We start from the raw sequence: 14923 nt of genomic DNA, 5'->3' as shown, positions 1-14923 counted from the left end.
CAGGGAGCTGCCTGGCTCCCGCCCCACTCCGGGCATCGCCGGCCCGGCCTGGCCCGGGCGGGGGCAAGCGGGGATCCCGTCGGTGCCGTTCTGCCTGCTCGCTCCGCCGGGCGGCCCCGGGAGAAGCCCTCAACCGGCCCGACGTGGCCCAGCGCTGGGGCTCGTCCCGGCTGGGTCACCCGCTCAGCGGGGGGCAGCGCCTAGAGAAGGCTGCTTTGGGGCGAGAAGGGTGGTTTTGGGGATTCGCGGGGGGCGAGTTTTCACTTGTGCTGCCCGTCCCTTATACGTGACGCTGCAGGCACGTCCCACACAGACGGTCCCCTGCGCCCGTCGCTGGTCCCTCATCCACGGCGCCGAAGCCCGGCTCGGGCGGGACCCGCAGCGCGGTCCCCCCGGGCTCTGCCCCGCCGCAGCCCGGCTTCTGGCAGCCCCCGCCGGCCCTCGGCCCTTCCGGGAGGGCGGCTGCTTCCCCGGCCGCTCCTCCGCGGGCACCGACGGCTGCCGGGGTGCCGGCAGAGCCGGCCCGGGGCAGGGGATGGCAGCGCTAGTTACCGGCAGGACTGGCAGTTGTGTTTCGGGTTCGTTTTTAATATTTTTCAATCTTGGCGTGATATAAACCCGTCCGTCCCAGGCAAGCACGCCTCGGGGGTAGCACGGCAGGTGATGCCGGGGCTGTTGCGAGGTTCCTGTGAGCTGTTGTGGGTGTGTGCGTTTGTGCGGAGCCGCTGCCGGGTCCGGGCCGCGGGGATTCGGGAGCCCCCACGCATGTCACGACAGGAGCATGGAAGGGATGCGCATCCCCCGGGTGGCAACCTGCCACACTGGACGGGGGCTACGAGGAATGTTTTTTCCTGGCTGAGGGAGGATGAGGATTGTCCCACGGCAGGGATGCTCCGGGAGCCAGGAACTAAAAAACGAGACTTGGTAGCAGGAGGGACATCTGTAAAATCCGAAATCGCGCTGCCAGGGTGGAAATCGGGGAAAAGATTGCAAAATGCCCCCACAGCAGTTGAGGGCTGTGCTGCGGGGAGAAGGGGAAGCACCTGGGTAAGCAGCTTTCCAGCAGGGAAGAGCCTGGTTGTGGCAAAGAGCTGTGTGAATCCCACTCGAGTCATGGGCGCTTTCATCCTTCGTGTCACATGAGCCATTTCACCTGCCCTGGGTGCAGGCGAGAGAGGGGCTGGCAAGGGGCAGCCCCAGCCCCAGAGCCGTGGGGAGGTGGGTGCCCATGCCCCGGGATAGCTGAGGCCATGGGGAGGTGTCCTCGGGTGCGTGGGAGTGGGGCGATGCTTGGACCATCAGCAAATGTGCCCATCAGTGCTGCCTCTGGTCAGGCCACGAGGGTCTGAGCCTGGGGCCAGACAGGACGTTCCAAATGACCCTGGGGGACCCAGGGACCAGGACCTGCTTTCTGTCCCCGGGTCCTTGGGCCACCCTGGGTCTCTGCCACACCAGCCTGGTGCGAGCTGGGCGGTGTGCTGTGGCTGGGGGGTGTCCAGGGGGTCCTGCGTGGGGCGGGGTGGGGTGGAGGCAGGTTGGGGCCCCTGAGCAGAGCCCCTTGTTCAGGCGTTGGGGAAAACCCCTCTGCCACCCACCCCATCGCCCCAAGGACCCCATCGCCCAGAGGAGGCAGCAGCTGGTGGCTGCTGCCAAGGGCTCAGCTGAGCCCACTCCTGTCCCCATCCCTGTCCCATGCTGACCCCGACACACCGACAGACCCCGGTCTTGGCAGCCCCTGGGCGCAAGTTCTCCCCTCTCACTTTATCTCTGCCCCTGCCAGGATGCGCCAACCTCAGAAGAGCTGGAGCAATTCGCCAAGGACCTCAAACACAAGCGCATCATGCTGGGCTTCACCCAGGCTGACGTGGGGCTGGCTCTGGGCACCCTCTATGGTAAGGGTCCAGTAAGGGTCCTCATCTCCCCCCCACACCCGGTGGGAAGGGAGAGGCCTGGGAGGGGGATGGAGCACCTGAGCGATGGAGATTTCTGCTCCTTAACGACCTGCAAAGGAGGCGGTGAGCACCAGCCCCAGGGCTCCTGGGGCTCCGGAGCCCTGTTAAGTACTCAAACTGGAAGAGTTTGTTAACAAGGAACTGTCTTAAAATACCTACAGCTGCTTATTGAAGAGTGTTGCAGTGTTTTAAATCCCTGCTGAAGCAGCAGGGAGAATGCATTTCCTAGTCCCCCATCCCCAGGGATGGGCTGCTGCATGGGGGATCCTGGGGAGGCTGCTGGAGGTGGGAGATCCCCTGACATGGGGGCAGGAGCTGTGTGTGATGCCCTGTCTGACCATGCAGGGAAGATGTTCAGCCAGACAACCATCTGCCGCTTTGAAGCGCTCCAGCTCAGCTTCAAGAACATGTGCAAGCTAAAGCCGCTGCTGCAGCGTTGGCTCAATGAGGCGGAGAACACGGACAACATGCAAGAGGTGTGGGGCTGGGGAGGGCCGGGAGCCAGGGGTACTGCACACTGACGAGCCCTCAAGCTGCAGCTTCTCCTCGCTTTTACACATGATTTTGGGGGAAGAAGAGGGGAGAGAGCAGCAGGTGTCTTGTGTGCCGTAGCAGCATTTCACTGCCATGGCTTCAGTCCAACTGTAGGGGGAACCATATCTGCTGGGTATTGCCTTCTGCTAGGCTGGGGGGGAGCCCAAATCCCCCCATAGACACCTTGTAACAACTGTGCCAGCTCCTGTCTGGGAGCAGCCAGGTCCTGCTGGAATCTCAGATAAGCTGGAGATGCAGGAAGACATGTCTGCCCCCGCCCCCGCACCAGCTGCAGGCGGTGCTGGGACACTGGGAATGGCCCCAGTCACAGTGGGGTGATGCTTAGTGGACAATCACAGGGATGAAGCCTGTCCCCGTCCCTCCCAGACCTCTGCAGCCAGCCGCACGTGTGTCCAGAGCCTGGTGGGGACGTTACCACCCCTGTGACCAAGTGTATGGCCTCTCTTCCTTTCCAGATGTGCAATGCGGAGCAAGTGTTGGCCCAAGCCCGGAAGAGAAAACGCAGGACCAGCATCGAGACCAACGTGAAGGGGACACTGGAGAGCTTCTTCCGCAAGTGCGTGAAGCCCAGTCCCCAGGAGATCTCCCAGATAGCCGAGGACCTCAACCTGGACAAAGACGTAGGTTGGGAGGGTTCAGAGGGTGGGTGTCCGAACGGATGTGGTTCCCAGATTGCTCATATCAGGCCAGGTCGATACTGGAAGCTGTGGGAGAGCAGCCAGGGCTAGTAGCCGCCATCAGCCCGGCCGAGCCCAGCCCCAGCAGGAGCTGTGGCAGGGAGGGGGGATGTGCTGGTGAGTTGGGGTGCTGTGGAGATGCCACCAGCAGCAGGGTCTACTTGTCACCCACACAGCACCGGGGCTTAACCCCCTCAACCTTCCCCATCTCCCCTCCCTTGCAGGTGGTCCGGGTCTGGTTCTGCAACCGGCGTCAGAAAGGCAAACGGCTGCTGCTCCCCTTCGGCAATGAGGCAGAGGGGGTGATGTATGACATGAACCAGTCCCTGGTGCCCACCGGCCTGCCCATCCCAGTGACGTCCCAGGGCTACAGCCTGACACCCTCCCCTCCTGTCTACATGCCGCCCTTCCACAAAGCTGAGATGTTCCCTCCAGCGCTGCAGCCTGGGCTCTCCATGAACAACAGCAGCCACTGAACGGGGGGCTGCGGGGGCCAGTGACGGTGCCACCCCCACACCGTGGCCAGGCTGGCTCTCTGGGGGCTGCTCCTCCCCGCCTTCACCCTGAGAAGGCACGGGCACGGCCTCGCTCCCAGGGCTTGCCTGGGCGCTCGCTGGGCTGCCTTCGGGTTTTGGGGCACGAGGGGCAGGGGAAGGGCTGGGAGTCTGGCACAGGGATGGTGCCTGCTCTCTGTGGTTGCTCCCAGCCCTTCCCAGTTATGTGAGTTTACTGGTTCCAGCAGTGTCGGCCCCCCTCTGACCTCTCTTGGGGGGCAGCTGCTCCTGCCCCATTGCACCCCACCAAAGCCACACATGCCTGGGGCAATGAGCACAGCCGCCTGTGCCAGGCCCCAGCCCAGCTGAGCTGCTCTCCTGCAAGACCCAGAAAAAAGTATCTTTTAGATTTTTGGGGTGGGGGGTGGGAGAGGGGTGGTTTTATTTTTTTTTTTTAATGGTTTTTGGTTGTAGTTTTTAAAAAGCAAAAATCTTTGTAGCGATTACTAGTTTCCCAGGTGCCTCCCCCCTGTCACGTAGAGTGGGGCTGGGGTGCTGTGCTCAGGGCTGGGGTCCCCAGCGGCTCCGCCCACCCTCCTGGGCAGCTGGGGTGAGCCAAGGACTGGAGCATGGGGCTGGAGGTGAGCCCTCACAGCCCCAGCTGCCCCTCACCCCGCGGTGCAGGAGAGCTTCACCCATCCGTGGGCCGGGGTGGGGGGCTGGGGGGGGGGGGGGGGAAGTGTTCCTCCCCGGCCCTTGTGCCCAGCATCACCCCAGGTGCCCTGTGCCCTCTCCACTCCCCAGCCGTTGTCCCTCTGCCCCAGCCCAGATGCCCAGGGATCATCTTTCCCTGGGGGGTCCCAGCCCAGGGGGCTGACACCGTCCCATCTATGCTGCTAGCACCCCTGTGCCTTTGAGCCTGCTGTAGTTGATGATTTTTATAATTTTTTTTCTTAATCATACTCCCTCTGGCAATGAAATAAATCTCAGTTCTTTGGGGCATGAGAGTGAGTTAACTCTTTCCTTGCCTCCCTTGCATCCCTGCTCCTGCACAGTCCCAGGCAGCCCAGCAGTGTGGGTTTGGCCACTTGCAGGGGCACAGTCGGGCTGGACCGGTGCACCCAAATAGGGTGGACGTGTCCCTGTCATCCCTGCAACACCCAGCTCTTGGCTGCCTGCAGCCTGGCTCATCACCAGGAGTGGTAGCAGCTTGGCCCTGGAGGGACACCAGCTTGTTGGAGCTGTCCCGCCCAAAGCAGAGGTGGTCAGGAGTAGGGGGGCGGGCGCATCTTCCACCTGGTTTGAGCTGCTAAAACAGCAGCTTTTGGGAAGAGTAGAAGCCCAGCGGGATCTTGCAGGCTGCTCCAGCAGATGCCCGTGGATAGGGAAGGACCGGGTGGGGATGTAGTGGGAGCTGCTGAGCTCCCAGCCCTGCTGTGGGCAGGGGAGAGGTATGGGAAGCCTGGGCTGTCCTTGCTGTGGGGCTGCCACTCTGACACCAGCGGGTGAGGGATGCTCCTCCCGTATGTGTGGTCCAGCCAAGGCAGCCTTGCAGTGGCCGGGCCCGGTGGTGCCAGCCCAGCCAGTCAGGTTGGGGTGGGCACCAGGGGCTGAGCTGGTGGGGATGGGGGGTGCCAGTCCAGCCAGGAGAAGCAAGTGTCTGGGGGATGACACCTCACTTTTCACTGCCATGGCCTCTGCAGCCTGGTTTGCCACCAGCCTGTGTCCCTGAGGGATTTTTCCCCTGAGCAGAAGCAATGAAATGACCAACCCTGTGGGGAAACTTCTGAAAAGCCCCTTTTTCAGCTCGGCTGCCAGTGAACGATGGGCTTGCTCTCTGGGGCTGGCCTGCAGCCTTGCTCCCGTGGGCCAGGCAGGAGCAGGGTCACTGCAGGCAGCTGCTCGTGAGGCACCTCGGGACCCTGCAAAGGTCAGGGCTGCACACCAGGCTGGCTGCCAGCCCTGTGGGGCAGGATCCCCTTGGCTCGCCCTGTGTCCCCGCTTGCTCCCCAGTGCCTGGGTGCCCAAGGCCACATCCCTGGCTGCCCACAGGGTGGGGGCACAGCCAGGCACGGCATCCGCTGGAAACTGCCGCCCCTGCCACTGCTGCCCTTTGCTGCCTGGCACTTTGGGGGTGGGAGGGCTGGGGGTGCTGGAAGCTGGTGATCAGCAGGGTTGGTAGCAGAAAGCCTGGGAAGGGTGTCACCTCCCCGAGGTTTCTCCACATTTCCACCATCTGACTTTTCAGCAAAAGGCCAGCCAGGCAGGAGCCCCAGCCCTGCACAGGACCCCCAGATCCTGCTGCCCCAGCCCCCTGCCTGCAGGCACACAGAGCCCCTCCTGCTCCGTTTTCGGTTGACCCAGAAGACAAAACAAAACGGAAATCGGAAGCCACAGAAATCAGAAGAGTGCAGCACACCCATCAAACTGCAACCCAGCGAGGGCTGGGCCAGGCTGGGTGAGTGGTGGCCAGGGCCAGCACTGGGGCCAGCCTGGGGCAGGAATGTCCCTCCTCTGCTGAGGGGGTGTCACTGCACACCTGAGCCCCGCTGCACCCCGGGCACGGGGAGGTGGGGTTGGGTGACTTTGGGCCTGCGGTAAGGGAAACCAGGGGAAACCTGTGAAAAAATGAGTCGTTTATACCAAGGGGGTTGATGGCACCAAGCTGAGGGTCACACGGGGAGGGCCACAGATGGAGCAGCCGTGTCCCACCCCCTGGTCCTGTCACCCAGCCCCAACATTGCCACTGATCCCACATGGTTGCTTCCCCTCGGGGTACCTGAGCATCGCCCATGCCCAGGGTGCAGGGTGCGTGCACTGCAGGGTGCCAACAGTGCAGGCTGTGTACATGGTGCAGGGTGGCCGCAGTGCAGTGTGTGTGTGGCACAGGGTCCAGCACTGCAGGGTGCTGGTAGTGCAGTGTGGGCAGGGGCTTGGCAGTGCCAAGGGCACACGGAGCAGGCTGCCGGTGCCACAGGGCGCCCACGGGACCAGCTTTGCTCTGGGCTCGCTGTGAGGCTCTGGACGCCACCAGCTTGCTGGCTTCCTGCCACAGCAGGGCAGGCGTGCCGGCAGGGGAGTGAGAAACCACAGCATCCCTCTCTGACTCGGCCTGGCACTGAGCAGGCTGAGATTGCTCTTGAGAGCATGCGGTGTCCTGGCAGTCCTCACCGGCACTGTGACACCGACGGCTCAAGAGTGGGGGTGGGTGCTGCAGAGCTGTGCCGGGAAGTGGTGGAGTAGAGGCTGTGCTCTCCGACCCTGCCGTGGGGTGCTGGGTCCGCCTGAGCTCCCCTGAGGTCGAGTCCTCCACCCCAGCGAGAAATGTCACCATGGGGCCTCTGCCACTGGGGCTTCGCCACCCAGCAGAAGGTGCTGGGGGGCCATGGATCCATCACAAGGGAAGACTGGGGAGCCCTGAGCCCCCTGCCAGCCTGATGCCCTGCCCAGCCCCTGCACCACAGGCAGAGCCTCTGCACCACTGTGTCATTTATTTCCAAAGCACCCTCTCGTCCTGCCAGCACCCCGGCGAGGTAGGTCAGTGTCAGATCTGGGGGGAATTGGTTCTGTTTTGCAAGAAATGAAGTCACGTGGAGTTGCTCAAGGTCCCAGTGTGGCAACAGCCAGGCTGGGAAGAGAGGTTGGGGCTCCTGCATCCCTCCCTGCTCCACATCCTGTTCTGTCGGAGGGTGCCCCACGTTCTCCCCACCCCAGTATCCTCTGTCCAGATGCATCCTCGATGGTCCCAGCACATACCAGCCCCACACTAGGTGTTGAACCAGCTCTCCAGGTCGGGATAGACATGGCCACGGGGCAGGCTGGGGTAGGCAGTGCAGATGGTGCAGATGCGCTCCCTCCAGTCGGTGTAGAGCTTCACACTGTACCTCTTCTGCCAGGCAAAGAACTGCCTGTAGCGGCTGGAGTTCATGGTCTTTAGGAAGGTAGCCAGCTCTGCCAGGGAACCAAAGTCATCAACGTGAATGAAGGAGTCTGCAGGAATGAACTGCTCATAGTTGGCCCGGGGAGGCCCCAGCACCACAGGCACGGTGCTGGCCATCAGAGAGTTCCTCCAGAGCTTCTCAGTGATGTAGTCCTGGTGGATGGAGTTCTCAAAGGCCAGGTAGAACTTGGACTTGGATGTTGTTGGCAAGAGGCAGTCCTTGCAAAGTGGCTTTTTGTTTGCTTTTCCGTATATGTTTACGTGGAGGTACCTGGAGAGGTTTCGGTAGACTTCAGCTCTTTTCTGAGTCCTGTGGTAGTTGCTGATAACCCATGACACCAAGTTGGTCTTTGTGGGGATGTTCATGGTGGCTGACCGGTTGGGCACAAGCTTGCCATAGGGGATGAAGATGTCTGAGTCTCGTCTGTAGGTCATCACCCAGTTGAAGGTCTGGTTCCATCCTGCTAGAGCTTTAGTGTTGGAGGGGGACTCCAGGGAGACCCACACCCAGTTCTGCCCTGGCGGCCTCTCCTTGGGCAGCCTGTCCCTGCCGGGCTGGAGCCTGGTGTGGGGGAACACCACCACATCCGCCTGGTCCAGAAGCTGCCGCTCCGTGGTGAGCCAGCAGCCCGTGATGCCATATAGCTCATGGCAAATGTCCCCACTGACATTGGGGACCTGCTTCGAGGGCCAGTCCCACACCAGGACCACCAGCGGCTCAGTATGCTTGGGGGCTTCTCCAGAGACCTCAGAGGGATTGAGGAAGCACCTCAGGTTCCAGAGGGTGGTTACAAACACCCCGGCGGTAACCACTGCCTTCACTCCAGGCCAGCCCCACGGTGGCCGTGGCAGCGGCAATGCCCGGGGCATGCTGCCGGGCTGGCTGTCACCTTCTCGGGTGACAGAGCTGACACCTGGGAGAGAGGAGAGACCACCAAGGGCTGTCAGCTCACCTTGCCGGGGCAAGGGGTGGTGGGGAGACGCTGGGGCCAGAGGAGATGGAGAAAGGACTTCTCCATGAAACCTGGGCCCCAGCATCACCCCTGACCCCTCTACTGGCCCCTGTCCCCACCAGGATCCCCCGTGCACCTGCTGTCACCCCATGGTGGCTTTTGTGTCACCATCCTGCAGTCCCCCATGCACCATCTCCAGGATGAGCAGGGATGCTGCCAAAGGGAGGTACAGAACCGATGGGCAGCAGCCATCTGTTCCCCCGCCCCAACTGCCTGGCACCACTCCCCATTACATGCACAAATGATGAGGTCCTTGGTACTTGCTCCGAGCCTCAGTTTCCCCACCTGACAAACAGCCACGGTCCCACTCCACACTTCTTGCTTTGCCCAGGATGGGTCAAGCCTGAAATGCAGCCAGCCTTGCCACAGCCAGGCTTGGAAAAAAGGTGCCTGGGGGTCTGCAGGATAGGGCCACACACTGAAGGTTGATGGGGAACACCCCGGGTCCTGCCTGAATAACCCCACAGCGAGGCCCCACCTGTGAAGCAGGGTGTGACTGGGAAGACCAAAACCCCGCTCAGGGCCAGACTGGAGTGTCCTGCCCAAGAAGTGCCCCCTCAGCCCAGCACCATCCTATGGTGATAGCAGGGCTCTCCCCAGGCTTGGGGTGCTCTCCCCGGCCACCAAGGGCGTGGGGAGCCCCAGAAATCTGCAAGCATGCAGCTTCAGTGCCCCAGACACTCATTTTATTTTTGGGGTATCACAGATGGCCAGTGCCCCATGGGCAGGGAGAGCAGTGCAGGCAGGGGCTGCTGCTGGTGGGGCTCAGCCTGCAGGTGCGTGGGAACCCTGGCCACGAGACGCTCACCCTGCCATGGTGCCCATCTGCCTGCCTCAGGCCTCCGCTGGTGGTGCTGCACTTCAAGTGTTGTGCTTTAACCAGCAGCACTGATGGGAACAAAGAATAGTGGTGGTGGTGGTGAGGGGGACAATTGGCCGGGCTGGGAACAGGCTGACAGCTCGAGCCCACCTGAGACTGCCAGTCCCAGGCGCAGGGCTCAGTGCCCGTGGGCCACCCACAGCTTTCATGTCAAAGGTGGTTTCCCTTTCGAGGTAGCCTCTGAAAACACGTTAGCTGCCTAAGTCCCACTGCTGGCCAGGGCTGTGGCGGTTCTGCTGCGATTTTGGAGCCTCCTGGAAAGTGGTGCCCTGCTTTCCCACCCCAGCCACTGCAGCTCTGCTGCAAAAAATCCCTTCCCTGCCTTGGCCTGCTCTGTCTGTCCTGCTAAAATACACAAGCTAAGTTTAGGCTCCAGAAAAACCTGGCATCCGAAATGGGGAGGGTTGGGAAAGCTTTGCCGGCTCCCTGCACCATACACTGGTGCTTTGGGTCCCTCTGCCCGCCGGTCCCCGGCAGTGGGGATGCTGCCCCCGTTTTGAGGATGCTCTGGGAAGGGACACCCCATTCTGGCAGTGCCAGGAGCCGATCCGTTTCTCAGCCCCTCTGCCCATGGCGGGTGGCGGTGCTGAGCTCAGACTTACCAGGGAAGGTCCGGCGTGGTGGCGTGCGAGGTGCCTGCGTGTGTCTGCCGGGGTGGCTGCCAGCGCTGGGCTGGGGCACTCAAGGGCTTCCTCTTTTCTGTGGTTTTGCCTCGTCCCGGCCCCACAGCGGGTCCTTCCTGCTGCGCGTGGCAGCTGGCACAGCCCACTCCCAGCACTTCCCCTGTGCTACATGGGCAGTGATGTGACCCACGGCTAGGTGTGTGCCCTCAGGGCGAGTGCATGCCCATGGGCAGGTGGGTGCTCCATGGCTGGGTGGGTACTGGGTGGGTGCCTCACAGCTGGGTAGGTGCCCCATGGCTGGGTGGGTGCCTTGTGACTGGGTAGGTGCCCGTGGCTTGTGCATGCCCTGTGACTGCCCCATGGCTGGTTGCATGCCCCATGCCAGGGTGGGACACTGTTGCTCAGTGCATGCCCCACAGCAGTGCCCTGGCACCCCTGGGAGAGGCTCCCGGTGCAGGTGCTGCTCACAGCTCTGTGCCTGCACACCATGCCCTATCCCCCTGTGCTTCCCCCCCACTCTCCAGCCAGGCTGCAGCTCCTTGGAGAAGGTGCATGTGGCTTCGTGTGGAATTTCAGTTCCCCAAAGGGGTTTCCCAGGTGCCAGGTTTGAAACACGCCAAATCATGGCTCCTTTCTGCCCAACACCTCTCCCATCCCAGCTGCCAGCCAAAGCCCCAATGCCCCAGCTGGGCTGTGGTTTTCCAAGGTACCTGTCCCTGGTTTGAAGTCTGCGGGATAGCCTCGTGTTCCTGCACTGCTCCATGGCTCTCCAGCATTCCCCATGGTGTGGAAGGGTCCCCTCCCAAGCCAGTGGGGACTGAGGGCAACTTCCCCAGCCAGGTTCCTGGGTTCCTGCCCCCATGGCAGAGGGGTGCCAGGGCATCGGGAGGTGGCACGGGGTGGCATGGAGGAGGGGACAGCGGGTACAGATCCCCAACCCATGCTGAAGCCCTGCCACCCCACCCTGTCCTTGGGCACCCAGCCCTGTGAGGCAGGATGGAGGCAGGGTCCTGAACCCCAGCAGGCTGCTCTGCCCATGGCACTCCTGCCTGTGCAGCTGCCTGCTGGAGCCATGGCCTTGCAGGGGGTAAAGCTGCCTGGTGGGGCTGTGCTGAGCCCATGGGGCAGCTCTGCTAGCTGGCAGCTTTGTGTCAAAGCACATCCCACAAACACTTTTGCTGAGACCACTAATACATTATGGTTGCTGCTGCTGCTGTTATTATTATCATTATTATTGAAAGCAGGATTGTCGGGTCCAGCTGCCTACCCCTGGCACATGCAGCTCCCTCCAAAATCACCCAGGAGCAGCTGAACAGCGAGATGCTCATTCAGCTCGAACTGGAACCAGGCTCTTCTTCGGCGTCTGCTGTCGCCTGTGGCAGAGCTGGCAGGGATGGAGAGGGGCATCAGCCCCACAGCCTCAGCCTGGCACTGCCACTGGCATTGCCTGTAGCCATGACAGGGCCATGGGCGATTCCCTCCTGGCGGGTGCTGGGAAGGAGACGGTGCCTTGCCCAGGTGCTTGTGCTGGGGGTTCGAATGCCCTGCCTGTGCTGGGATGAGTGCAAGCAGGGCCCTGCCCTCAGACTTGCCAAGGTGCATCCCATCTGCCACCCACAGCCTGGTTGAAAACAGGATGCCAGCCTGACTTTGACTCCCACTGACTCATCTTGAAACCATCAGCTAAAGCGCCACCAGCAGCTCCTTGGTGCTGCCAAACCATAGGCACCTGCCCTGGCCAAGCTGTTTTCTGCCAAAAGGGGAAGCGGGCACGTGTGTGGCCTTGGCAGCGTCTGCACAGAGGGCTGCTGCCCGTGCCCAGGCTCCAGACCTGCCCTTCTCCGGGTCTGGCCACGCATTCGGTTGTTTTCTTTGCTGGCATTGTTGTCTGGGCACCAAGTCTCCCTGAAATCCCTGGCAGGGGAAAAAGAGATGGAGAAACCAAGGCAGAGGGGGCAGGGAGAACCCCAAGGTGTGCAACGCTGTCCCTGGAGCTGGCAGGGGCATGCCCTGGCACACACACAGCTGGGAGCAGGGCCCCAAACTGCTGCCTGGGGGTCCTCAGGCTGCTCGAGCACCCCTGGGGTCTGCACCTCCTGCTGCACCCTTGCTCCCACTGGCTGCCTGAATCCTGGGAGGAAGGATGGCTGCAGCCCTGGCAGCGAGGTGACGGGCCAGGCAGTGGCTGGGCACAATGCCGTGCCACCACGCCAGGGTGTAGCAGGGCTCTGCGGTTTCAGTGCCACCCTGGGAGCCCTCAGAGGCCAACTGCAGCTCTGGGGCTGGGTGTTTTTTCCTCCCCAGCCATGTCCCCCATTTCCTGTTATCTTTTCTCACTCCCTTTCTGCATTTCTTCCCCTGCATGATTGAGAGCCCAGATACAGGGCGCTGCACAGCTCGTGGGGCACCATTCCCAGCCTGGCCTGCTCCAACCCCACTGGCTGCAGGCAGCACTCCCTGCCTGGCTGGAGCTGCCAGCATTGTCTGAGCTGCTGTCCCCGTCTCCCCCCAGCACAGCCCTAGGGACCAGGGCCACACGGGATGGGGTTGTTCCCCTCCGTGGAGGACAGCAGCGGGGACAGCATCAGCCACAAGGTTTCCATGGGGGATGCAGGATGGGTGGCAGAGCAGGAGGGAGCTTTTCCCTGGCATTTGTAACCGTCAACCCTGAGCGCTGCCCCAGGACACCCCAGCAGCAGGGACAATGCCTTGGGGGGTACTTGCAGCCAGTGGGTCCAGACACCCTGACCCCTGTGGCCTAGGGACGTGGCAGCACAGTGCTGGATGCTGGGGCTGCCTAATTGCTCCAAGTCAGGCTGGGAGCCAGGGCCAGCTCTGCCTGGGTTGGCTGGGCAGAAGTCCCCAGCACCCGGGGCCAGGCCATGGGACCATCAGCACCAATGCAGAGCAGGGAGCTTTGTGTGGGTGGGTGCTGCCATCTGCAGATGACCCCACACAGACACAGGAGCTTGGTCACCCGCAAGGAAGTCCTCTGAGAGGTGCTCAGGGCCCCAGGTCCATGGAGAAGATGGGCCACCAGGTCCTCGGGGCTGTGCTGCCCCATGGCACAGTGCTGGGTCTGTCTCTTGCTGGCCCCTCACAGGGTTTTGTGGTCATGCCAAGCAGAAGAGGAGCTGCAAAGCTCACCAAGACCCACCCAGGGGCAGCAGGAGGGAGGGAGGCAGGAGACTGAGGTCAGGGCTTTGAGCCCATGTCACCCACAGCCCCATCCATGACCCTCCCCACTGCACCCCCCCGAGCTGGGGACCCACTCTGCTGCAGGGCAGGTTTTTTTGAGGTGTTTCCAGTGTGAGGTGGGGACAGCCCATGTGCAATCCCTTGGGAGAAGCCAAGGGTGCATGCATCCTTCCTTCCCCAGGGACCAAGTAAAAGCCATTGCTGAAGCGAGGTCTGGGGGCTGAACCCCCACTGACCTTCACACCAGATCTCCCCTGTATTTCAAAGCCAGAGAAACACCAACAAACCTCAGGGTCATCCCAGTGCAGCAGCCCCCAAATTACTCATGCCAGCAGGGTGCAGGTGGAAAGGCACTGAGCCAGCCCTGGCCACCCCGTGCTCAGCTCCTCTTGACGCCAGGCAGCTCTGCTGCCTGCACGCCTGCCCACACATCCTGCAGCCCTTCCAAACCAGCCACCCTCCCCAGGGCATGGAGCCGGGGCAACTTGGTGCCTCCCCACCACCCCGACCCCCCGGGGCATCCCTTGTCCTCCCTCACCTCAGCACAATGTTTCACCCAGAAGTTTTTTGAATAATGGCGCTTTGTGGCAGGACAAGGGGAGCTTTTGTTAGTGCCTGGGCAGCTGTTGCAGAGCCTGCCCGAAATGCAGTCACCCTTGGCAACACCACTTGGGGCTGGGGCAGCCAAACGAATTATTCACAGCTCCCGGCTGCACTTGGCCGTGAAAGCAGCATGGAAACGGAAATGGTTAAAGATAGCTGCAGGAGAGGAGAGGGGGCAAAGGAGAGAGGGCGCTATGGACAGGTGGGGGGGAGGGAGGGACAGGTTGTGAAATGAAGAGAACCAGAGGAATGGAAAGAGGGAGGGAGAGATGGATGGATGGATAGAAGGATGGATGGAAGGAAGGACGGACAGAGAGCTGGCCTGGTTCAATGCTTACTGCTGTTGAGGGCATCCTTCCCAGCCTCAGAGTCACAGCTGGGCTGGGGGTACAGCTTGTTGCAGGCAGGCTGGTCCCCTCCAAGAACACAGGTGGGCATCCCACCACTTGTCTGTGGGTCCAGTTGGGCAGAAGCTGCGGGCAACTGGGCCCGAGCAGGGCAGGCAGCAGCCAGAATGTGGGGACAGCAGTGCCACCCTCGCACGCGGACCTCCACAGCGACAGGCTGCCCTGAAGCAAGTCTGTCCTGGAGGGACAAGGACCGCGGAGAGGCTCGGTAGGGGGTGACCTCTCTGTGTCTCTGGCGTGGAGAGGAGGAGGGGTGGCTCCAGGGGCAGCTCCTGGGGGTTTCCCTGACTCGGCACCTCCCTGGGGCAGGAGCCCCGCTCCCGGCCCGGCCGTACCCGGAGAGATGCGGCTGCCGCAGCGGCCGCCCCCCCGCCGTGCCCCGGAGGCTCCGTGCCTCGGTTGCCTGGCGAGGAGCAGGATCCACCAGCAAGCGCCCGCCTGGCGGCAAATCCCCGGGGACCCTCGCGGGACGACGGTGCCCTCCGGGCCCGGCAAAGCCGCCCCGCAGCCGGGCCGCGGGGCTCCGGCCTACCCTGGACCGCAGGGGCGCCCCGAGGCCCTGCCCCAAGCCGGGCCGGGCG

General features: G+C 62.5%; 2 protein-coding genes across 2 annotated transcripts; one reads left to right on the top strand and one right to left on the bottom strand.

Moving 5' to 3' along the window:
* The first annotated feature begins 1250 nt into the window (after positions 1-1250).
* Positions 1251-3813, top strand: LOC104830006 (POU domain, class 3, transcription factor 3-like). The gene is made up of 5 exons (XM_010564639.1): positions 1251-1268; positions 1733-1892; positions 2298-2428; positions 2963-3127; positions 3409-3813. Exons 1-5 carry the CDS (start codon positions 1251-1253, stop codon positions 3658-3660), a joined length of 726 nt encoding a protein of 241 aa, XP_010562941.1. The 3' UTR covers positions 3661-3813.
* Positions 3814-7379: 3566 nt separating this feature from the next.
* Positions 7380-10156, bottom strand: FUT7 (fucosyltransferase 7 (alpha (1,3) fucosyltransferase)). The gene is made up of 2 exons (XM_010564600.1): positions 10114-10156; positions 7380-8532 (listed from the first exon to the last, which is right to left on the bottom strand). Exon 2 carries the CDS (start codon positions 8486-8488, stop codon positions 7445-7447), a length of 1044 nt encoding a protein of 347 aa, XP_010562902.1. The 5' UTR covers positions 8489-8532; positions 10114-10156; the 3' UTR covers positions 7380-7444.
* Positions 10157-14923: the final 4767 nt, after the last annotated feature.

This window comes from Haliaeetus leucocephalus, unplaced genomic scaffold (genome assembly GCF_000737465.1).
Source record: "Haliaeetus leucocephalus isolate CR32 unplaced genomic scaffold, Haliaeetus_leucocephalus-4.0 Scaffold183, whole genome shotgun sequence".
In the NCBI taxonomy this organism is placed as follows: Eukaryota; Metazoa; Chordata; class Aves; order Accipitriformes; family Accipitridae; genus Haliaeetus; species Haliaeetus leucocephalus.
Note: the sequence above shows the minus strand (reverse complement) of the source record. Positions and strands in the feature narration are given on the sequence as shown.

What these genes read in the sequence shown, in the direction of transcription:
- LOC104830006 (XM_010564639.1), top strand. An exon ending in GGCTCTGGGCACCCTCTATG is followed by an intron (nt 1,893 to 2,297) that starts GTAAGGGTCCAG and finishes CTGACCATGCAG; the next exon opens with GGAAGATGTTCAGCCAGACA. An exon ending in ACACGGACAACATGCAAGAG is followed by an intron (nt 2,429 to 2,962) that starts GTGTGGGGCTGG and finishes CTTCCTTTCCAG; the next exon opens with ATGTGCAATGCGGAGCAAGT.
- FUT7 (XM_010564600.1), bottom strand. Translation starts at nt 8,488, where the DNA reads ATGCCCCGGGCATTGCCGCTGCCACGGCCACCGTGGGGCTGGCCTGGA.